Source organism: Somniosus microcephalus, chromosome 8 (assembly GCF_052327205.1).
Source record: "Somniosus microcephalus isolate GS21.2 chromosome 8, FLI_Smic_1.0, whole genome shotgun sequence".
NCBI lineage: Eukaryota > Metazoa > Chordata > Chondrichthyes > Squaliformes > Somniosidae > Somniosus > Somniosus microcephalus.
In genome coordinates, this window is record NC_140994.1 from 2,531,795 (window position 1) to 2,558,223 (window position 26,429).

Genomic DNA, 26,429 nt, shown 5'->3' on the forward strand with positions numbered 1-26,429 from the left:
AGCAGGATAGTGCAGGGGTTCTGTTACTGGAGCGTGTCTAGAACAGGAGCAGGATAGTGCAGGGGTTCTGTTACTGGAGCGTGTCTAGAACACGAGCAGGATAGGACAGGGGTTCTGTTACTGGAGTGTGTCTAGAACACGAGCAGGAGAGTGCAGGGGTTCTGTTACTGGAGCGTGTCTAGAACACGAGCAGGATAGTGCAGGGGTTCTGTTACTGGAGCGTGTCTAGAACACGAGCAGGATAGTGCAGGGGTTCTGTTACTGGAGCGTGTCTAGAACACGAGCAGGATAGGACAGGGGTTCTGTTACTGGAGCGTGTCTAGAACACGAGCAGGATAGTGCAGGGGTTCTGTTACTGGAGCGTGTCTAGAACACGAGCAGGATAGTGCAGGGGTTCTGTTACTGGAGTGTTTCTGGAACACGAGCAGGATAGTGCAGGGGTTCTGTTACTGGAGTGTGTCCAGAACACGAGCAGGATAGGACAGGGGTTCTGTTACTGGAGTGTGCCTAGAACACGAGCAGGATAGTACAGGGGTTCTGTTACTGGAGCGTCTCTAGAACACGAGCAGGATAGTACAGGGGTTCTGTTACTGGACTAATGCGGGGGAGGTGCCTGAGGATTGGAAAGTGGCAAATGTGACACCATTGTTCAAGAAAGCGTGTAAGGACAATCCTAGTAACTACAGGCCAGTCAGTTTAACATCAGTGGTGGGTAAAGTTTTAGAAACAATAATCAAGGAAAAAATTAACGGGCACCTGGCGAGGTTTAAGATAATTAAGGAGAGCCAACACGGATTTGTAAACAGGAAGCGGGACATTTTGAGAGAGTGGTTAACAAAGCATATGGGATCTTGGGCTTCATAAATAGAGGTATTGAGTACAAAAGTAGAGAAGTTATGCTGAATCTTTATAAAGCGCTGGTTAGGCCACAACTGGAGTATTGCGTCCAGTTCTGGTCACCACACTTTAGGAAGGATGTGAAGGCCCTTGAGAGGGTGCAGAGGAGATTTACCAGAATGGTTCCGGGGATGGGGGATCTTAGCTACAAGGACAGGTTGGAGAAGCTGGATTTGTTTTCATTAGAGCAAAGGAGGTTGAGGGGTGATTTGATAGAGGTGTACAAGATTATGACGGGTTTGGATAGGCTAGACAGGGAAAGGCCGTTCCCACTAGTTTACGGTACAAGGACTGGGGGACACAGATTTAAGGTTTTGGGCAAGAGATACAGGGGGGGCGTGAGGAAAAACTTTTACGCAGCAAGTGATGAGGACCTGGAATTCGCTGCCGACGGAAGTGGTGGAAGCGGAGACACTCAGTGTTTTCAAGGGGAGACTGGATAGGCACTGGAGGGAAATAAACTTGCAGGGCTCCGGGGATAGAGCGGGGGAATGGGACTGACTGGATTGTTCCACAGAGAGCCGGCACGGACTCAATGGGCCGAATGGCCTCATTCTGTGCCGTTGTGACTCGATGACTAATAATCCCGGGAGCAGGGGTTCAAGTTCCACCATGGCCGTTGAGAATTTGAATTCCGTTTTTTAAAGAAGATCTGGAAATAAAAAGCTGATCCCAGTAAAAGTGAGCATGAAGCTGTCGGATTATCGTTAAAAACCCAACTGGTTCACTGATGTCCTTCAGGGAAGAAAACCTGCCGTCCTTACCCGGTCTGGGCCTGTAGGTGACTCCAGTCCCACACCAACGTGTTTGACTCTACTGCCCTCTGAAGGGGCCGAGCGAGACCCTCCGTTTGTGTCAAACCCACTCCCAGCGGATCAAGCAGGTCCACCGCCACCTTCTCAGAGCAACTCGGGATAGGCAATAAATGCCGGCCTTGCCAGTGACACCCACATCCCCAAAATAAAATAAAAACCAGGTGTAGCGTGTTTAACAACATGGCAGGATCGCGTTGGAGGAAATTTATTTAAAAAACAAGCCCATTTTGATTGGCTGTCCACAAATCATGGGTGTTTTTGTGACTGGAAGGCTGTTTCCAGTGGGGTTCCGCAGGGCTCAGTACTAGGTCCCTTGCTTTTTGTGGTATATATCAATGATCTAGACTTGAATATAGGGGGTATGATTAAGAAGTTTGCAGATTGTACTAAAATCGGCTGTGTGGTTGATACTGAAGAAGGAAGCTGTAGACTGCAGGAAGATATCAATAAATTGGTCAGGTGGGCAGAACAGTGGCAAATGGAATTCAATCCGGAGAAGTGTGAGGTAATGCATTTGGGGAGGGCTAACAAGGAAAGGGAATACACATTAAATGGTAGGACACCGAGTCGTGTAGAGGAACAAAGGGACCTTGGAGAGCATGTCCACAGATCCCTGAAGGTAGCAGGCCAGGTAGATAAGGTGGTTAAGAAGGCATACGGAATTGTACGAAAGGCTGATATTTAGAGATATTTAGTAAACGAGAATCATATAGCCATTGACCAAATAATATTACCCATAATTACTCCTGGGTAACTAAAAAGCTAAGACTTGTTTAGAATGCGGCTGCGGGGACAGCCAAACACAAGTTTGACTAAGCTTTGATAACCAGCAGCTACAGGCTGCAAGTGAAGGTCAAATCATTAAATAACATATTATAGTGCTAAATAGAACTTAGAATTCGCTTAACAAAGCTAATTGCAACAATATTTAAAGGATAATTAGTATAAGGACATAAAATGAGAGAGATCATGGAAGTTAAGGTATTTATCTGGTAGATTAAAGTGAGATAGTCTGGATACCTCAAGACAAGTGAGACAGCAGAATGATGTGGGCCCTTGGTATAAAGGCCTTGTACCAGGGAGACATAAAATGAAAGAGATATGGTACATTCCAATGGGGTCAAAAACTATAAACAAGATAACAAGACAGCAGAATAGGGTTGACGGAAAAATACTGGAAAGACGGGATACTACCTTAGTCTGAGTGACAATGTTATTTTGACCATTAGACCCAATTAAAGAAGGTGATTTTGTTAAAGACCATATATGGACACTGGCCAAACCAACTTTTGATAAGAAAAGGGTTAAAACCTCGATACTCAAAGAACAACTTTGCACAGACTTACTGCAAGAACAAAGGAACAGACTTAAGACGACGTCATCTGTGTCCGAGAGGTTCCAGAGACCAAGGGTTGCGAGCTACTCGTTAAAACTATCGCCTAATATTAAATATATTACGCTGTATGCTTAATAAATCTTGATCTATTGCTCAAACATACTGGCTGCTGCCTATTGGTGTCTTGTCCAAGAACTCAGAGATCATTAGGATCTTACGGGATACTTGCCTTTATTAGCCGTGGCATAGAATACAAGAGCAGGGGGGTTATGCTTCAACTGTATAAAACACTAGTTAGGCCTCAGCTAGAGTACTGCGTGCAGTTCTGGTCACCACATTACAGGAAAGATGTGGTTGCACTAGAGAGGGTACAGAGGAGATTTACGAGGATGTTGCCGGGAGTAGAGAATCTTAGCTATGAGGGAAGACTGGATAGGCTGGGTCTGTTTTCCTTGGAACAGAGGAGGCTGAGGGGAGACCTTATTGAGGTGTATAAAATTGAGGGGCCTAGATAAAGTGGATAGAAAGGACCTATTTCCCTTAGCAGAGGGGTCAAAAACTAGGGGGCACAGATTTAAAGTAATTGGTGGAAGGTTTAGAGGGGATTTGTGGGGAAATTTCTTCACCCAGAGGGTGGTGGGGGTCTGGAACTCACTGCCTGAAAGGGTGGTAGAGGCAGGAACCCTAACCACATTTAAAAAGTACTTGGATGTGCACTTGGGATGCTGTAACCTGCAGGGCTACGGACCAAGAGCTGGGAAGTGGGATTAGGCTGGATAGCTCTTTGTTGGCCGGCGCGGACACGATGGGCCGAAATGGCCTCCTTCTGTGCTGTAACTTTCTATGATTCTGTGGCGGTACCACTGGTTGTCCCTTACATTGAGACACATAATTCCCTTTAACTTACCTTTTGGGGCCGTTGCCCTTTTAACTTACCTGTTGGGGCCATTGCCCCTTTAAGGTGCGCCCTAGCGCGCTGACGTCACGTCACGTACGACGTGATGTGCGTGCGCCGGCACAGCCCGGCCTAGCGTCTTCGGCCTCAACGGCCAGCCGACGGGAGCGACGCGATCTTCCGCTCTCGCGGCAAGCACCGGCACAGCCCGGCCTCCCGACTTCGGCCTCAATGGCCAGCGACGCAACGGCGCGCATCATGTGACGCCCTAAGCGCGGGAAACACGAACAACGTGATGACGTCACAACACAAACGCGATGACGTCATCACGCTCCCCACAGGACTGCGAACTCAGTCCTCGTGGAGTCCCCACTGGGACAAGACCTACACCACGGTGCTCCTACAGTCAGCCATCTTACCTGCTATCTTACCTGCTGTAATTAGTCTGTTCCTGTAAATAAACAACTTGTTGATAGTTCGTCGAAGTCAAACTCTCTTATTTAGTGGCGATCTACACGAACCGCTACATTGGTGACCCCACGATGTGAGTACGGGAGCTCATCAATTCCAACGCTACAATTGGTGAACCCGTATCCGTGAACGATTTTCACGGTAGCAACGCACGCCTGAACCTCGTCTTCACTCAAGACGACCAACGCACAACTGACAAACAACCACGGAACAGCAACCGCCTAACACCGATTCCATCAAAAGCGACCCCGTCTTTGCGTACGTCTTCACAAAGGAAGCGCAGCTTGGAGATGAGCCCGTTTTTCACGAACGATGTCACAGAGGTAGAGCACGACCAACGGCAACCGTCATCCACCAGCGCTACAATTGTTGGGTTTGTGAACGTCTTTCACAAACGAAGCACGCAATGGAAGCATCAGCCGTTCTGCTGTCGCTACCGCAATCCAGGGAGCCACGGTCTCCCTCGTGCTTTATGCAGGAAGAAGCCCTGTTCGGCAAGAACATCGATGCGGCACAGACCACGCACGTGCTCACGGTCTCCGTATTCGACTCTTCTACCGCCACACGGATCGTCCGCCTCTACATCCAAAGCAACAGCAAGTATACATCTCTCCAAGCGCGGGGTACAGCATGTTCGGGCCCACAAGATCGGAGCGCACCCCGCGGGGATACCACGAGGACTCACCCCCGCAAAACACGAGGACGCACTCCTCGTGCACGAGGACCCATCCCTCGCGAACCACGAGAACCCATCCCTCGTGAACACCGACGACTCTTTCCCCGCCGACGACGCACCAGCCCTTCAGCCTTCTGGTTGTGTTACCTACTACACGTTTCGGCGTGAACAAAAAGTGTGCCGCCCTCCCGGCTGTTTTCTCCTAAATCTACAACTGTTACAAGTGTTGCCGCCCTCCAGGCAGAGTTAACCCCTCCTGAAAGCAACAACAACCTGGACCGTTGCTGCCCTTTCTCCAGTTTTCCCTTTAACAAACGCAAACGTCGACTGAAGCTGCACACATCGAGGACGGGTCCAACGGGCATCCTGCGGCCGCAATCAGCCACGTGAAAGTTGCTAGCCTCACCGATCACTGATCAACGCAGCAACTCTTCACCCTCCATTGTGTTCAGGTCGTAGCACTATGGCACGCACCGTTCTGTGCGTTCCAGCCTCCCAAAGGTTTCGCTCACCAGCCAACGGAGACATCGCTCGCGTCTGCCCAACCTGCCCGTCACTCTGACAAGGCCTGCTGTTTCGCACGTCTCCACGGTCCTTCGCCTGACGGATACGTTTTATTCGCCACGACGCGCGTAAGGATCCGCTCACGAGCAGCATCTTCATACCTCGCCTACCAAGCCGAGACAGCACGACCGCCGAGACCACCAGCTCGTCAGACCATCTCATCCTTGGACTTTCGTTAAAGCGAATTCTGGGGGGGGGCCTATGTGGCGGTACCACTGGTTGTCCCTTACATTGAGACACATAATTCCCTTTAACTTACCTTTTGGGGCCGTTGCCCTTTTAACTTACCTGTTGGGGCCATTGCCCCTTTAAGGCGCGCCCTAGTGCGCTGACGTCACGTCACGTACGACGTGATGTGCGTGCGCCGTCACAGCCCGGCCTAGCGTCTTCGGCCTCAACGGCCAGCCGACGGGAGCGACGCGATCTTCCGCTCTCGCGGCAAGCACCGGCACAGCCCGGCCTCCCGACTTCGGCCTCAACGGCCAGCAACGCAACGACGCGCATCACGTGACGCCCTAAGCGCGGGAAACGCGAACAATGTGATGACGTCACAACACAAACGCGATGACGTCATCACGCTCCCCACAGGACTGCGAACTCAGTCCTCGTGGAGTCCCCGCTGGGACAAGACCTACACCACGGTGCTCCTACAGTCAGCCATCTTACCTGCTATCTTACCTGCTGTAATTAGTCTGTTCCTGTAAATAAACAACTTGTTGATAGTTCGTCGAAGTCAAACTCTCTTATTTAGTGGCGATCTACACGAACCGCTACAATTCTATGAATCACAATCACCCTGCCCTCCCCTCCCTCAACTCCCTTCCCCTCCCTTGCTATTGTCAATATCAGCTATCCCTCCCCCTCCCTCGCCCCCTCCCCCTCCCTCTATCGCCCCCTCCCTGTCGCCCCTCCCCTCCCTCTAGCGCCCCTTCCCCTCCATCGCCCCTCCCCCTCCCTCTATCGCCCCCCCCTCCCTCTATCTCCCCCACCCCCTCTCTCTATCGCCCCCCCTCTATCTCCCCCACCCCCTCTATCTCCCCATCCCTCCCTCTATCCCCATCCCTCCCTCTAACGCCCCCCCTCGCTCTATCGCCCCTCCGCCCTCCCCCCCCGCCACCTGCCCTGCCCCCAGCACGGCTGAGATCTGCTGACTCTGGAAGGGGTGCTGGAAGCCCTGCACCCCGTGGTTTAGTCACACACGACCCGTGTCCATCGCGGGAGTTGTCAGTGAATATTGAAGAGCCTTATTTCAGTTCTAGGATACTGACCTCGGTCGCCTTTGTGTCCTGGGGTTCCACTCGGTCCTGTGGGTCCTGGGGGTCCCGGGGGTCCTGGAACGAACGAATCACTTGCTGGAGTCAGAACAGAGGAAGTGAGTGTGAGTGAGAATAGTGAGCTCAGAGGGTTAGTGTAAAAGCACTGGAGCTCGGGGTGATGGGACCCCTCAGTTACTGTCCGAATCGGGGCAGGAGGAACCCCAACCCAACAGCCCGGACCCCCCGGGGTGACGATTGGATCGGCGGAGACCTCGCTCACTCAGCGCAGCTCCCACCCACGCTCATTATACCCCAGTACGCTACTGGACCCTTTAATTGCCCCCCGCCCCATCTGGCCCTCAGTGAGTGTACCAGACACGCCTCACCCTGCACGTCCACTGACCTCTGACCCAGGTAGGTGGGCTGGGGTCACAGCGGGGTCAGGGTCCCACCCTGACCCACCTGGGGGTTGTTGCTGGGGGATTCCATCCCCGGGGGCAACACAGCCCCTCGCCAGCCCATCTCCACTGGACGACCCCACTCACAAACCTCTCTGCAGGGGTCTGGGGACAGCGATCAGGATCACCCCCAACGTACTGGGATTAATCGCACAGCCCCTGACAGGAGGACTGTAGTCTCTCCGACCGTGATTGTAATTTACCCCGCGGCAGGGACAGACGACACTTACCCTGTCCCGAGAGGCCTGGCAATCCTGGCTGACCGGCTTCACCTGCACAGGGTAAAGGGAAACCCGGGAGGTTAACGCTGATATACCCCAAACCCCTCACTGTAACACTGAAATACCCCACACCTCGCACTGTAACACACACTGATATACCCCACACCTCTCACTGTAACACTGAAATACCCCACACCTCGCACTGTAACACACACTGATATACCCCACACCTCTCACTGTAACACTGATATACCCCACACCCCGCACTGTAACACTGATATACCCCACACCTCTCACTGTAACACTGATATACCCCACACCCCGCACTGTAACACACACTGATATACCCGACACCTCTCACTGTAACACTGATATACCCCACACCCCGCACTGTAACACACACTGATATACCCCACACCCCTCACTGTAACACGCTGATATACCCCACACCCCTCACTGTAACATTCTGATATACCCCACACCCCTCACTGTGACACACACTGAGACACCCCACACCCCTCAATGTAACATTCTGATATACCCCACACCCCTCACTGTAACACTGATATACACCACACCCCGCACTGTAACACACTCTGATATACCCCACACCCCTCACTGTAACACGCTGATATACCCCACACCCCTCACTGTAACATTCTGATATACCCCACACCCCTCACTGTGACACACACTGAGACACCCCACACCCCTCAATGTAACACGCTGATATACCCCACACCCTTCATTGTAACACTGATATACCCCGCACCCCTCACTGTGACACTGATATACCCGACACCCCTCACTGTAACACTGATATACCCCACACCCCTCACTGTAACACTGATATACCCCGCACCCCTCACTGTAACACCCTGATATACCCCACACCCCTCACTGTAACATTCTGATATACCCCACACCCCGCACTGTAACACACACTGATATACCCCACACCCCTCACTGTAACACGCTGATATACCCCACACCCCTCACTGTAACACTGATATACCCCGCACCCCTCACTGTAACACCCTGATATACCCCACACCTCTCACTGTAACATTCTGATATACCCCACACCCCTCACTGTAACACACTGATATACCCCACACCCCGCACTGTAACACACTCATATACCCGACACCCCTCACTGTAACACTCTGATATACCCCACACCCCTCACTGTAACACTGATATACCCCACACCCCTCACTGTAACACTGATATACCCCGCACCCCTTACTGTAAAACTGATATACCTCACACCCCTCACTGCAACACTGATATACCCCACACCCCTCACTGTAACACTGATATACCTCACACCCCTCACTGTAACACTGATATACCCCGCACCCCTCACTGTAACACACTGATATACCCCACACCACTCACTGTAACACATTGATATACCCCACACCCCTCACTGTAACACACTGATATACCCCACACCCCTCACTGTAACACACTGATATACCGCACACCCCTCACTGTAACACGCTGATATACCCCACACCCCTCACTGTAACACTGATATACCCCACACCCCTCACTGTAACACCCTGATATACCCCGCACCCCTCACTGTAACACTGATATACCCCACACCCCTCACTGTAACACACTGATATACACCGCACCCCTCACTGTAACACTGATATACCCCGCACCCCTCACTGTAACACTGATGTACCCCGCACCCCTCACTGTAACACTCTGATATACCCTACACCCTTCACTGTAACACTGATATACCCCTTACCCCTTACTGTAACACTGATATACACCGCACCACTCACTGTAACACTCTGATATACCCCACAACTCTCACTGTAACACTGATATACCCCACACTGTAACACACATTGATATACACCGCACCCCTCACTGTAACACTCTGATATACCCCACACCTCTCACTGTAACACTGATATACCCCACACCCCGCACTGTAACACACATTGATATACCCCTCACTGTAACACTGATATACCCCATACCCCTCACTGTAACACGCTGATATACCCCACACCCCTCACTGTAACACGCTGATATACCCCACCCCCCTCACTGTAACATTCTGATATACCCGACACCTCTCACTGTAACACTGATATACCCCACACCCCGCACTGTAACACACACTGATATACCCCACACCCCTCACTGTAACACTGATATACACCACACCCCGCACTGTAACACACTCTGATATACCCCACACCCCTCACTGTAACACGCTGATATACCCCACACCCCTCACTGTAACATTCTGATATACCCCACACCCCTCACTGTAACACTGATATACCCCAAACCCCTCACTGTAACACTGAAATACCCCACACCTCGCACTGTAACACACACTGATATACCCCACACCTCTCACTGTAACACTGAAATACCCCACACCTCGCACTGTAACACACACTGATATACCCCACACCTCTCACTGTAACACTGATATACCCCACACCCCGCACTGTAACACACACTGATATACCCGACACCTCTCACTGTAACACTGATATACCCCACACCCCGCACTGTAACACACACTGATATACCCCACACCCCTCACTGTAACACGCTGATATACCCCACACCCCTCACTGTAACATTCTGATATACCCCACACCCCTCACTGTAACACTGATATACACCACACCCCGCACTGTAACACACTCTGATATACCCCACACCCCTCACTGTAACACGCTGATATACCCCACACCCCTCACTGTAACATTCTGATATACCCCACACCCCTCACTGTGACACACACTGAGACACCCCACACCCCTCAATGTAACACGCTGATATACCCCACACCCTTCATTGTAACACTGATATACCCCGCACCCCTCACTGTGACACTGATATACCCGACACCCCTCACTGTAACACTGATATACCCCACACCCCTCACTGTAACACTGATATACCCCGCACCCCTCACTGTAACACCCTGATATACCCCACACCCCTCACTGTAACATTCTGATATACCCCACACCCCGCACTGTAACACACACTGATATACCCCACACCCCTCACTGTAACACGCTGATATACCCCACACCCCTCACTGTAACACTGATATACCCCGCACCCCTCACTGTAACACCCTGATATACCCCACACCCCTCACTGTAACATTCTGATATACCCCACACCCCTCACTGTAACACACTGATATACCCCACACCCCGCACTGTAACACACACTGATATACCCCACACCCCTCACTGTAACACGCTGATATACCCCACACCCCTCACTGTAACATTCTGATATACCCCACACCCCTCACTGTAACACTGATATACACCACACCCCGCACTGTAACACACTCTGATATACCCCACACCCCTCACTGTAACACGCTGATATACCCCACACCCCTCACTGTAACATTCTGATATACCCCACACCCCTCACTGTGACACACACTGAGACACCCCACACCCCTCAATGTAACACGCTGATATACCCCACACCCTTCATTGTAACACTGATATACCCCGCACCCCTCACTGTGACACTGATATACCCCACACCCCTCACTGTAACACTGATATACCCCGCACCCCTCACTGTAACACCCTGATATACCCCACACCCCTCACTGTAACATTCTGATTTACCCCACACCCCGCACTGTAACACACACTGATATACCCCACACCCCTCACTGTAACACGCTGATATACCCCACACCCCTCACTGTAACACTGATATACCCCGCACCCCTCACTGTAACACCCTGATATACCCCACACCCCTCACTGTAACATTCTGATATACCCCACACCCCTCACTGTAACACACTGATATACCCCACACCCCGCACTGTAACACACTCATATACCCAACACCCCTCACTGTAACACTCTGATATACCCCACACCCCTCACTGTAACACTGATATACCCCACACCCCTCACTGTAACACTGATATACCCCGCACCCCTTACTGTAAAACTGATATACCTCACACCCCTCACTGCAACACTGATATACCCCACACCCCTCACTGTAACACTGATATACCTCACACCCCTCACTGTAACACTGATATACCCCGCACCCCTCACTGTAACACACTGATATACCCCACACCACTCACTGTAACACATTGATATACCCCACACCCCTCACTGTAACACACTGATATACCCCACACCCCTCACTGTAACACACTGATATACCGCACACCCCTCACTGTAACACTGATATACCCCACACCCCTCACTGTAACACCCTGATATACCCCGCACCCCTCACTGTAACACTGATATACCCCACACCCCTCACTGTAACACACTGATATACCCCACACCCCTCACTGTAACACTCTGATATACCCCACACCCCTCACTGTAACACTCTGATATACCCCACACCCCTCACTGTAACACACTGATATACCCCACACCCCTCACTGTAACACACTGATATACCCCACACCCCTCACTGTAACACTCTGATATACACCGCACCCCTCACTGTAACACTGATGTACCCCGCACCCCTCACTGTAACACTGATGTACCCCGCACCCCTCACTGTAACACTCTGATATACCCTACACCCCTCACTGTAACACTGATATACCCCTTACCCCTTACTGTAACACTGATATACACCGCACCACTCACTGTAACACTCTGATATACCCCACAACTCTCACTGTAACACTGATATACCCCACACTGTAACACACATTGATATACACCGCACCCCTCACTGTAACACTCTGATATACCCCACACCTCTCACTGTAACACTGATATACCCCGCACCCCTCACTGTAACACTGATATACCCCACACCCCTCACTGTAACACTGATATACCCCGCACCTCTCATTGTAACACCCTGATATACCCCACACCCCTCACTGTAACACGCTGATATACCCCACACCCCTCACTGTTACATTCTGATATACCCCACACCCCTCACTGTAACACTGTTAAACCCCACACCCCTCACTGCAACACTGATATACACCACACCCCTCACTGTAACACTGATATACCCCACACCCCTCACTGTAACACTGATATACCCCACACCGCTCACTGTAACACACTGATATACCGCACACCCCTCACTGTAACACGCTGATATACCGCACACCACTCACTGTAACACACTGATATACCCCGCACCACTCACTGTAACACTGATATACACCGCACCCCTCACAGTAGCACTGATATACCCCGCACCCCTCACTGTAACACTGATATACTCCGCACCCCTCACTGTAACACTGATATACCCCACACCCCTCACTGTAACACTGATATACCCCACACCTCTTACTGTAACACTCTGATATACACCGCACCCCTCACTGTAACACACTGATATACCCCGTACCCCTTACTGTAACACTGATATACCCCACACCGCTCACTGTAACACTGATATACCCCACACCCCTCACTGTAACACTGATATACCCCACACCACTCACTGTAACACTCTGATATACCCCACACCCCTCACTGTAACACTGATATACCCAACGCCCCTCACTGTAACACTCTGATATACCCCACACCCCTCACTGTAACACTGATATACCCAACGCCCCTCACTGTAACACACTGATATACCCCACACCCTTCATTGTAACACTCTGATATACCCCACACCCCTCACTGTAACACGTTGATATACCCCACACCACTCACTGTAACACACTGATATACCCCGCACCACTCACTGTAACACTGATATACACCGCACCCGTCAGAGTAGCACTGATATACCCCGCACCCCTCACTGTAACACTGATATACCCCGCACCCCTCACTGCAACACTGATATACCCCACACCCCTCACTGTAACACTGATATACCCCACACCTCTTACTGTAACACTCTGATATACACCGCACCCCTCACTGTAACACTGATATACACTGCACCCCTTACTGTAACACTGATATACCCCACACCCCTCACTGTAACACTGATATACACTGCACCCCTCACTGTAACACTCTGATATACCCTACACCCCTCACTGTAACACTGATACACCCCACACCCCTCACTGTAACACTGATATACACCGCACCCCTTACTGTAACACTGATATACCCAACACCCCTCACTGTAACACTGATATACACCGCACCCCTCACTGTAACACTGATATACCCCACACCCCTCACTGTAACACTGATATGCACCGCACCCCTCACTGTAACACTGATATACACCGCACCCCTCACTGTAACACTCTGATATACCCCACACCTCTCACTGTAACACTGATATACCCCACACCCCGCACTGTAACACACTCTGATATACCCCACACCCCTCACTGTAACACCCTGATATACCCCACACCCCGCACTGTAACACACTGATATACCCCACACCCCTCACTGTAACACTGATATACCCCACACCCCTCACTGTAACACACTGATATACCCCACACCCCGCACTGTAACACACACTGATATACCCCACACCCCTCACTGTAACACGCTGATATACCCCACACCCCGCACTGTAACACACTGATATACCCCACACCCCTCACTGTAACACGCTGATATACCCCACACCCCTCACTGTAACACACTGATATACCCCACACCCCTCACTGTAACACACTGATATACCCCACACCCCGCACTGTAACACACTGATATACCCCACACCCCTCACTGTAACACGCTGATATACCCCACACCCCTCACTGTAACATTCTGATATACCCCACACCCCTCACTGTAACACTGATATACCCCACACCCCTCACTGTAACACTGATATGCCCCACACCCCTCACTGTAACACTGATATACCCCTTACCCCTTACTGTAACACTGATATACCCCACACCCCTCACTGTAACACTCCGACATACCCCACACCCCTCACTGTAACACTGATATACCCCACACCCCTCACTGTAACACTGATATACTCCACACCCCTCACTGTAACACTGATGTACCCAACACCCCTCACTGTAACACTGATATACCCCACACCCCTCACTGTAACACACTGATATACCCCACACCCCGCACTGTAACACACACTGATATACCCCACACCCCTCACTGTAACACGCTGATATACCCCACATCCCTCACTGTAACACTGATATACCCCGCACCCCTCAATGTACCACTGATATACCCCACACCCCTCACTGTAACATTCTGATATACCCCACCCCTCACTGTAACACACGATATACCCCACACCCCGCACTGTAACACACTGATATACCCCACACCCCTCACTGTAACACGCTGATATACCCCACACCCCTCACTGTAACATTCTGATATACCCCACACCGCTCACTGTAACACACACTGATATACCCCACACCCCGCACTGTAACACACACTGATATACCCCACACCCCTTACTGTAACACTGATGTACCCCACACCCCTCACTGTAACACTGATATACCCCACACCCCTCACTGTAACACTGATATACCCCACACCCCTCACTGTAACACTGATATACCCCACACTGCTCACTGTAACACTGATATACCCCGCACCCCTTACTGTAATACTCTGATATACCCCACACCCCTCACTGTAACACTCCGATATACCCCACACCCCTCACTGTAACACTGATATACCCCACACCCCTCACTGTAACACTGATATGCCCCACACCCCTCACTGTAACACTGATATACCCCTTACCCCTTACTGTAACACTGATATACCCCACACCCCTCACTGTAACACTGATATACCCCACACCCCTCACTGTAACACTGATATACCCCACACCCCTCACTGTAACACTGATGTACCCCACACCCCTCACTGTAACACTGATATGCCCCACACCCCTCACTGTAACACTGATATACCCCTTACCCCTTACTGTAACACTGATATTCCCCACACCCCTCACTGTAACACTCCGACATACCCCACACTCCTCACTGTAACACTGATATACCCCACACCCCTCACTGTAACACTGATATACCCCACACCCCTCACTGTAACACTGATGTACCCCACACCCCTCACTGTAACACTCTTATATACCCCACACCCCTCACTGTAACACTGATATGCCCCACACCCCTCACTGTAACACTGATATACCCCACACCCCTCACTGTAACACTGATATACCCCACACCCCTCACTGTAACACTGATATACCCCACACCCCTCACTGTAACACTGATGTACCCCACACCCCTCACTGTAACACTCTTATATACCCCACACCCCTTACTGTAACACTGATATGCCCCACACCCCTCACTGTAACACTGATATACCCCACACCCCTCACTGTAACACTGATATACCCCGCACCCCTTACTGTAACACTCTTATATACCCCACACCCCTCACTGTAACACTGATATACACCGCACCCCTCACTGTAACACTGATATACACCGCACCCCTCACAGTAACACTGATATACCCCGCACCCCTCACTGTAACACTGATATACCCCGCACCCCTCACTGTAACACTGATATACCCCACACCCCTCACTGTAACACTGATATACCCCGCACCCCTTACTGTAACACTCTGACATAACCCGCACCCCTCACTGTAACACTGATATACACCGCACCCCTTACTGTAACACTGATATACCCCACACCCCTCACTGTAACACTGATATACACCGCACCCCTCACTGTAACACTGATATACCCCACACCCCTCACTGTAACACTGATATACCCCACACCCCTCACTGTAACGCTGATATACCCCACACCACTCACTGTGACACTCTGATATACCCCACAGCCCTCACTGTAACACTCTGATATACACTGCACCCTCACTGTAACACTGATATATCCCGCACCCCTCACTGTAACACACTGATATACCCCACACCACTCACTGTAACACTCTGATATACCCCGCACCCCTCACTGTAACACTGATATACACCACACCCCTCACTGTAACACTCTGATATACCCCGCACCCCTCACTGTAACACTCTGATATACCCCACACCCCTCACTGTAACACTCTGATATACCCCACAGCCCTCACTGTAACACTCTGATATACACTGCACCCTCACTGTAACACTGATATATCCCGCACCCCTCACTGTAACACACTGATATACCCCACACCACTCACTGTAACACTCTGATATACCCCGCACCCCTCACTGTAACACTGATATACACCACACCCCTCACTGTAACACTCTGATATACCCCGCACCCCTCACTGTAACACACTGATATACACCACACCCCTCACTGTAACACTCTGATATACCCCACACCCCTCACTGTAACACTCTGATATACCCCGCACCCCTCACTGTAACACTCTGATATACCCCACACCCCTCACTGTAACACTCTGATATACCCCACACCCCTCACTGTAACACTCTGATATACCCCACACCCCTCACTGTAACACTCTGATATACCCCACACCCCTCACTGTAACATTCTGATATACCCCACGTGTCTCTGTGTCCTGTGAGTATTTGTTGGAAAAAGTCCCTACCTTTGTATCCCTGCCGTCCTGCAATGTAAACAGAGAGAGAGTTTTTGTATTAATGCTGTGACTCCGGACTGGACATTTCAGCCAATCACCATTTATACAATTCGATAGAATGAAGGCAGATTAAGGGAAGTGTGGGGATGAGACATGTTCACTCCTGAATAATCCCGATCTATAATCAAAACTCGGCATTAACACTGAGTCCGAGTGCTGGGACCCTCCGAGTCCGTCCCGGGCTCTGGCTAACCAGTCCTGGATTGACTGTGATCACTCCCGCTCGGAGGTGAAAGGTCAAAACTCATGGAACCCTCAGCTACATCGTCAAATCGATGGAGTCCAATTCGAAGGGTGTCCTGAGCCCGGTGTCCAGTGCTGTGGTCAGTCTGAGCCCAGTGACCAGTGCTGTGGTCAGTCTGAGCCCAGTGTCCAGTGCTGTGGTCAGTCTGAGCCCAGTGTCCAGTGCTGTGGTCAGTCTGAGCCCAGTATCCAGTGCTGTGGTCAGTCTGAGCCCAGTGTCCAGTGCTGTGGTCAGTCTGAGCCCAGTGTCCAGTGCTGTGGTCAGTCTGAGGCCAGTCTCCAGTGCTGTGGTCAGTCTGAGCCCAGTGTCCAGTGCTGTGGTCAGTCTGAGCCCAGTGTCCAGTGCTGTGGTCAGTCTGAGCCCAGTGTCCAGTGCCGTGGTCAGTCTGAGCCCAGTGTCCAGTGCTGTGGTCAGTCTGAGCCCAGTGTCCAGTGCTGTGGTCAGTCTGAGCCCAGTATCCAGTGCTGTGGTCAGTCTGAGCCCAGTGTCCAGTGCTGTGGTCAGTCTGAGCCCAGTATCCAGTGCTGTGGTCAGTCTGAGCCCAGTGTCCAGTGCCGTGGTCAGTCTGAGCCCAGTGTCCAGTGCTGTGGTCAGTCTGAGCCCAGTGTCCAGTGCTGTGGTCAGTCTGAGCCCAGTGTCCAGTGCTGTGGTCAGTCTGAGCCCAGTGTCCAGTGCTGTGGTCAGTCTGAGCCCAGTGTCCAGTGCCGTGGTCAGTCTGAGCCTGGTGTCCAGTGCCGTGGTCAGTCTGAGCCAGGGGTCCAGTGCTGTGGTCAGTCTGAGCCCAGTGTCCAGTGCCGTGGTCAGTCTGAGCCCAGTGTCCAGTGCTGTGGTCAGTCTGAGCCCAGTGTCCAGTGCCGTGGTCAGTCTGAGCCCAGTGTCCAGTGCTGTGGTCAGTCTGAGCCCAGTGTCCAGTGCCGTGGTCAGTCTGAGCCCAGTGTCCAGTGCTGTGGTCAGTCTGAGCCCAGTGTCCAGTGCCGTGGTCAGTCTGAGCCCAGTGTCCAGTGCTGTGGTCAGTCTGAGCCCAGTGTCCAGTGCCGTGGTCAGTCTGAGCCCAGTGTCCAGTGCTGTGGTCAGTCTGAGTCCAGTGTCCAGTGCCGTGGTCAGTCTGAGCCCAGTGTCCAGTGCTGTGGTCAGTCTGAGTCCAGTGTCCAGTGCTGTGGTCAGTCTGAGCCCAGTGTCCAGTGCTGTGGTCAGTCTGAGTCCAGTGTCCAGTGCTGTGGTCAGTCTGAGCCCAGTGTCCAGTGCCGTGGTCAGTCTGAGCCCAGTGTCCAGTGCCGTGGTCAGTCTGAGCCCAGTGTCCAGTGCCGTGGTCAGTCTTAGCCCAGTGTCCAGTGCCGTGGTCAGTCTGAGCCCAGTGTCCAGTGCTGTGATCAGTCTTAGCCCAGTGTCCAGTGCCGTGGTCAGTCTGAGCCCAGTGTCCAGTGCCGTGGTCAGTCTGAGCCCAGTGTCCAGTGCCGTGGTCAGTCTGAGCCCAGTGTCCAGTGCTGTGGTCAGTCTGAGCCCAGTGTCCAGTGCTGTGGTCAGACTGAGCCCAGTGTCCAGTGCCCAGACTGAGCCCAGTGTCCAGTGCCGTGGTCAGTCTGAGCCCAGTGTCCAGTGCCGTGGTCAGTCTGAGCCCAGTGTCCAGTGCCGTGGTCAGTCTGAGCCCAGTGTCCAGTGCCGTGGTCAGTCTGAGCCCAGTGTCCAGTGCCGTGGTCAGTCTGAGCCCAGTGTCCAGTGCCGTGGTCAGTCTGAGCCCAGTGTCCAGTGCCGTGGTCAGTCTGAGCCCAGTGTCCAGTGCCGTGGTCAGTCTGAGCCCAGTGTCCAGTGCCGTGGTCAGTCTGAGCCCAGTGTCCAGTGCCGTGGTCAGTCTGAGCCCAGTGTCCAGTGCCGTGGTCAGTCTGAGCCCAGTGTCCAGTGCCGTGGTCAGTCTGAGCCCAGTGTCCAGTGCCGTGGTCAGTCTGAGCCCAGTGTCCAGTGCCGTGGTCAGTCTGAGCCCAGTGTCCAGTGCCGTGGTCAGTCTGAGCCCAGTGTCCAGTGCCGTGGTCAGTCTGAGCCCAGTGTCCAGTGCCGTGGTCAGTCTGAGCCCAGTGTCCAGTGCCGTGGTCAGTCTGAGCCCAGTGTCCAGTGCTGTGGTCAGTCTGAGCCCAGTGTCCAGTGCAGTGGTCAGTCTGAGCCCAGTGTCCAGTGCTGTGGTCAGTCTGAGCCCGGTGTCCAGTGCCGTGGTCAGTCTGAGCCCAGTGTCCAGTGCAGTGGTCAGTCTGAGCCCAGTGTCCAGTGCTGTGGTCAGTCTGAGCCCAGTGTCCAGTGCAGTGGTCAGTCTGAGCCCAGTGTCCAGTGCTGTGGTCAGTCTGAGCCCAGTGTCCAGTGCTGTGGTCAGTCTGAGCCCAGTGTCCAGTGCTGTGGTCAGTCTGAGTCCGGTGTCCAGTGCTGTCGTCAGTCTGAGCCCAGTGTCCAGTGCTGGTCTGACAATGCATTGTGGGGTCAGTGGCCGCTGACCGCTCGGTCTGTGATTGCCGGCCGGGAGCACTGACCTGTACAGTGTTGGGGGTGAATCAGGATTTAATCCCCCTGGAAATGGAGCTGTCTGCTCCCACCAGACACTCCCACCACCCCCCTGTGGAGACGAGGTGCCATCGTCAGTCGAGGCCACGATTCAGACACGGGCTGGCCAGGTGGGAATTCTATCGGCGGTGTGAAACTGACGCTGACACAAACACACTGCAGGAGGAACAAGGGCAATGGGAACGGATTGAGAGACGGGGCAAAACCGGCTAAAATCTAGAGTAACGGGTGTGTGTGTTTACCTGGGGGTCCGGGAGGTCCCGGGGGTCCCGCAGTCAGAGGCCCTGTGAGAGACAGGAAGTGTGATCAGAAATGTTTGTCAAAATTAACACATGTTCATGTTAAATAGTTACTATAAATCCATCAACACACGCTTGTGGTAAACAGCTGTGATAAAGAGTTGTATATCATAAGAAAATAAGAACATAATAATTAGGAGCAGGAGTCGGCCATTCGGCCCCTCGAGCCTGCTCCGCCATTCAATAAGATCACAGCTGATCATCGACCTCAACTCCACTTTCCCGCCCGATCTCCATATCCCCTGGAGTCCAAAAATCTATCGATCTCAGCCTTGAATATACTCAACGACTCAGCATTCACAGCCCTCTGGGGCAGAGAATTCCAAAGATTCACAACCCTCTGAGGGAAGAAATTCCTCCTCATCTCAGTCTTAAATGGCCTACCCCTTATCCTGAGACTATGCCTCCTAGTTCTAGACTCTCCAGCCAGGGGGAAACAACCTCTCAGCATCTACCCTGTCAATCCCCCTCAGAATCCTGTATGTTTCAATGAGATCACCTCTCATTCTTCTAAACTCCAGAGAGTATCGGCCCATTCTACACAATCTCTCCTCATAGGACAGCCCTCTCATCCCAGGAATCAATCTAGTGAACCTTCGTTGCACCGCCTCTAAGGCAAGTATATCCTTGGAATCATAGAATGGTTACAGCACAGAAGGCCATTCAGCCCATCGAGCCCGTGCCGCCCTTTCCCCGTATCCCTGCAATTTTTTTTCCTTCAGATACTTAGCCAACTCCCTTTTGAAAGCCGTGATTGAATCTGCCTCCACCACCCTCAGGCAGTGCATTCCAGATCCTAACCACTCGCTGCGTAATAAAGTTTTTCCTCATGTCGCCTTTGGTTCCTCTGCCAATCACCTTAAATCTGTGTCCTCTGGTTCTCGACCCTTCCGCCAATGGGAACAGTTTCTCTCTATCTACTCTGTCTAGACCCCTCATGATTTTGAACACCTCTATCAAATCTCTTCTCAACCTTCTCTACTCCAAGGAAAAGAATCCCAGCTTCTCCAGTCTATCCACGCAACTGAAGTCCCTCATCCCTGGAGTCATTCTCGTAAATCTCTTCTGCACCCTCTCTAAGGCCTTCACATCCTTCCTAAAGTGCGGTGCCCAGAACTGGACACAATACTCCAGTTGGGGCCGAACCAGTGTTTTATACAGGTTCATAGAAACATAGAAGATAGGAGCAGGAGTAGGCCATTCGGCCCCTCGAGCCTGCTCCGCCATTCAATGAGATCATGGCAGATCATCCAAATTCAGTACCCGGTCCCTGCTTTCTCCCCATATCCCTTGATCCCTTTAGCCTTAAGAAATATATCTAACTCCTTCTTGAATATATTTAATGAATTGGCCTCTACTGCCTTCTGTGTGGTAGAGAATTCCACAGGTTCACCACTCTCTGGGTGAAGAAATTCCTCCTCATCTCTGTCCTAAATGGCTTACCCCTTATCCTTAGACTGTGACCCCTGGTTCTGGACTCCCCGACCATCGGGAACATCCATCCTGCATCTAGTCTGTTTAGTCCTGTTAGAATTTTATAAGTTTCGATGAGATCCCCTCTCATTCTTCTAAACTCCAGCGAGTATAAGCCCAATCGACCCAATCTCTCCTCATACGTCATTCCTGCCATCCCAGGTATCAGTCTGGTGAATCTTCGCTGCACTCCCTCCATGGCAAGAACATCCTTCCTCAGATAAGGCGACCAAACTGCACACAATACTCAAGGTGTGGTCTCACCAAGGCCCTGTACAACTGCAGCAAGACATCCTTGTTCCTGTACTCAAACCCTGTTCATCATAATTTCCACACTTTTGTACTCTATAACTCTATAGAGAGAGAAAACGGGAAACTACAGACCAGTTAGCCTGACATCAGTAGTACGGAAAATGCTAGAATCTATTATTAAGGACGTGGTAACAGGGCACTTAGAAAATAATAATAGGATTGGGCAGAGTCAACACGGATTTATGAAAGGGAAATCGTGTTTGGCAAATCTGTTTGAATTTTTTGAGGTTGTAACTAGCAGAATAGATAAGGGGGAACCAGTGGATGTGATGTATTTGGATTTTCAGAAGGCATTCGATAAGGTGCCACACAAGAGGTTATTAAACAAAATTAGAGCTCCTGGGATTGGGGGTAATGTACTAGCATGGATTGAGGATTGGTTAACGGGCAAAAAACAGAGAGTAGGAATAAACGGGTCATTTTCGGGTTGGCAGGCTGTAACTAGTGGGGTACCGCAAGGATCAGTGCTTGGGCCTCAGCTATTCACAATCTACATCAATGATTTGGATGAGGGGATCAAATGTAATATATCCAAGTTTGCTGATGACACAAAGCTGGGTGGGAACGTAAGTTGTGAGGAGGATGCAAGGAGGCTTCAAGGGGATATAGACAGGCTAAGTGAGTGGGCAAGAACAGGGCAAATGGAATATAATGTGGAGAAATGTGAAGTTATCCACTTTGATAGGAAAAATAGAAAAGCAGAGTATTTTTTAAATGGTGAGAGATTGGGAAATGTTGGTGTTCAGAGGGACCTGGGTGTCCTTGTACACGAATCACTGAAAGTTAACATGCAGGTACAGCAAACAATTAGGAAAGCAAATGGTATGTTGGCCTTTATTACAAGAGGATTTGAGTATAAGAGTAAAGACATCTTACTGCAATTATATAGGGCCCCGGTGAGACCACACCTGGAGTATTGTGTACAGTTTTGGTCTCCTTACCTAAGGAAGGATATACTTGCCATAGAGGGAGTGCAACGAAGGTTCACCAGACTGGTTCCTGGGATGGGGGGATTGTCCTATGAGGAGAGATTGAGTAGACTAGGCCTATATTCTCTGGAGTTTAGAAGAATGAGAGGTGATCTCATTGAAACATACAGAATTCTTACAGGGTTTGACAGGGTAGATGCAGGGAGGATGTTTCCCCTGGCTGGAGAGTCTAGAACCAGGGGTCACAGTCTCAGGATAAGGGGTCGGCCATTTAGGACTGAGATGAGGAGGAATTTCTTCACTCAGAGGGTGGTGAATCTTTGGAATTCTCTACCCCAGAGGGCTGTGGAGGCTCAGTCGTTGAGTATATTCAAGACAGAGAGCGATAGATTTTTGAATATTAAGGGAATCAAGGGATATGGGGATAGTGCAGGAAAGTGGAGATGAGGCCAAGATCAGCCATGATCTTATTGAATGGCAGAGCGGGCTCGAAGGGCCAAATGGCCGACTCCTGCTCCTATTTGTTTCTTATGTTCTTATTTATGAAGCCCAGGATCCCGTAAGCTTTTTTAACCACTTTCTCACCTGCCCTGCCACCTTCAATGATTTGTGCACATATACCCCAGGTCTCTGTTCATGCACCCACTTTAGGATTGTACCATTTAGTTTATATTTCCTCTCCTTGTTCTTCCTATTAAAATGTATCACTTCACACTTTTCTGCGTTAAATTTCATCTGCCACGTGTCCGCCCATTCCACCAGCTTGTCTGTGTCTTCTTGAAGTCTATCACTCCCCTCGTCACTGTTCACTATACTTCCAAGTTTTGTGTCATCTGCAAATTTTGAAATTGTGCCCTGTACACCCAAGTCCAAGTCATTAATATATATCAAGAAAAACAGTGGTCCGAGTACCGACCCCTGGGGAACACCACTGTGTACCTTCCTCCAGTCCGAAAAATAACCGTTCACCACTACTCTCTGTTCCCTGTCATTTAGCCAATTCTGTATCCATACAGCCACTGTCCCTTTTATTCCATGGGCTTCAACTTTGCTGGTAAGCCTATTATGTGGCACTTTGTCGAACGCCTTTTGGAAGTCCATGTACACTACGTCAACCGCATTACCCTCATCAGCCCTCTCTGTTACCTCATCAAAAAACTCGATCAAGTTGGTTAAACACGATTTGCCTTTAGCAAATTCGTGCTGGCTTCCTTAATTAATCCACACCTATCCAAGTGACTGTTAATTTTGTCCCAGATTACTTTTGATAAAAGCTTCCCCACTACCGAGGTTAAACTGACAGGCCTGTAGTTGCTGGGTTTATCTTTACACCCTTTTTTGAACAATGGTGTAACATTTGCAGTTCTCCAGTCCTCTGGCACCAGCCCCGTAATTATGGAGGATTTCCACCCTCAATTCCCTCAGCATCCTCGGATGCATCCCATCCGCTCCTGGTGACTTATCTACTTAGATAAGGAGACCAGAACTGTGCCCAGTACCCCAGGTGTGGTCTCACCAAGGCCCTGTACAATTGGAGCAAGACTTCTTTACTCTTATACTCCAACCCCCTGCAATAAAGGCCAACATGCCATTTGCCTTCCTAATTGCTCGCTGTACCTGCCTGTTAACTCTCTGGGACACATCAATCGCTCTGAACACCAACATTTGATAGTTTCTCACCATTTAAAAACATTCTGTTTTCTATTCTTCCTACCAAAGTGAATAACCTCACATTTCCTCACATTAAACTCCATCTGCCACCTTGTTGCCCACTCACTTAACCTGTCTATATCTCTTTGCAGACTCTTTGTGTCCTCCACACAACTTACTGTCCCACCTAGCTTTGTCCCTGGGATAGTCTCTGACGAGCTCCAGTATTGAATGGTTACCTCTGTAGTCTGGGGAACTATCACTTCCTGCTGCTCCTCGGGGTCCGGGTGATCCAGGGGGTCCGGGGGGTCCTGGTCTACCTTCACCTGGAAGTCAGATTCAAAGGAGTGAGGAGTTTGCAGTCTGTGGGCTTGTGGAGAGGGGTCACTGGTGACAGGGAGCAATTGTACCGAATCATCAGATGGACGGGAGTCACCATTAGTCTGCGTTCCGCGCAGGGACTCCACAACACTCACCACCGTGCTCAGCAGTGTGGAGAAAGGCCCTCGCACGTTTGGCCCTGCGCTGTGCTCTGCTGAGCAGGTCCGGGGACTTGCTGGGCAGTTTCTGAATGAGCCACTAGTGTCTGGCCATCTTTGGGCAGGTCTCTGGGACTGAACTGGCTGCTCCTTGACGTGACAATGATGGAAGATTGACATCTCTTGGCTGACGTGGTAATCAGATAGCTGAACTGAGCAGATCTACAGTCCTCCAGGTTACACCAGGCAGCCTGGATCACTGCAGGATGTGGCGGGTCTGGCCGGTCACTGGGAGGAGAGCAGTCCTTCCCTCTCCACCGAGACAACCCTGTAAACTAAGCCCGATTCGGTAGGGTGGTCCGAGCTGGCCAATCAGAGAAACGCTTATGTATTATCAGTACCAGTGTGGCTCAGTGTGGAGCACTCTCATCTCTGGGTCAGAAGGTCGTGGATCAAGCCCCACTGGAGAGACTTGAGCACAAAATCTAGGCTGACACTCCAGTGCAATGCTGAGGGAGCGCTGCACTGTCGGAGGGGCTGTACTGAGGGAGCGCTGCACTGTCGGAGGGGCTGTACTGAGGGAGTGCCGCACTGTCGGAGGGGCGGTACTGAGGGAGCACTGCACTGTTGGAGGAGCAGTACTGAGGGAGCGCCGCACTGTCGTAGGGGCAGTACTGAGGGAGCACTGCACTGTCGGAGGGGCGGTACTGAGGGAGTGCTGCACTGTCAGAGGGGCGGTACTGAGGGAGCGCTGTACTGTCAGGGGGGCAGTACTGAGGGAGGGCTGTACTGTCAGAGGGGCAGTACTGAGGGAGCGCCGCACTGTCGAAGGGGCAGTACTGAGGGAGCGCTACACTGTTGGAGGGGCAGTACTGAGGGAGCGCCGCACTGTCGGAGGGGCAGTACTGAGGGAGCGCTGCACTGTCGAAGGGGCAGTACTGAGGGAGCGCTACACTGTCGGAGGGGCAGTACTGAGGGAGCGCCGCACTGTCGGAGGGGCAGTACTGAGGGAGCACTGCACTGTCGGAGGGGGCAGCATTGAGAGAGTGCTGCACTGTCGGAGGGGCAGTACTGAGGGAGCGCTGCACTGTCAGTGGTGCTGTCTTTTGGATGAGATGTTAAACCGAGACCCCGTCTGCGATCAGTGACACTCATGCAAGAGGAGAGAGGTCTTCCAGTGTCCTGGCAAACATTCCCCCCACGTCAAAAACAGATTATCTGTCATTTATCTCATTACTGTTTGCGGTAACTTGGCTGCACATATTTCTTTCCTTTTTTTTGTTGGCTGGCTGCATAGCTTAGCTCGAG

General features: G+C 51.4%; 1 protein-coding gene across 1 annotated transcript in view; it reads right to left on the reverse strand.

The window, feature by feature from the left end:
- Positions 1 to 26,429, reverse strand: part of LOC147113244 (uncharacterized) — a 177,879-nt gene that overhangs the window by 70,830 nt on the left and 80,620 nt on the right. Inside the window, exons 12-16 of the mRNA XM_085996107.1 lie at positions 24,882 to 24,968; positions 20,222 to 20,263; positions 17,141 to 17,158; positions 7,599 to 7,640; positions 6,923 to 7,006 (exon numbers count right to left, since the gene is read on the reverse strand). Of these exons, the coding sequence (XP_085852233.1) occupies positions 6,923 to 7,006; positions 7,599 to 7,640; positions 17,141 to 17,158; positions 20,222 to 20,263; positions 24,882 to 24,968 (273 nt within the window). The remainder of the gene's footprint in view (positions 1 to 6,922; positions 7,007 to 7,598; positions 7,641 to 17,140; positions 17,159 to 20,221; positions 20,264 to 24,881; positions 24,969 to 26,429) is intronic.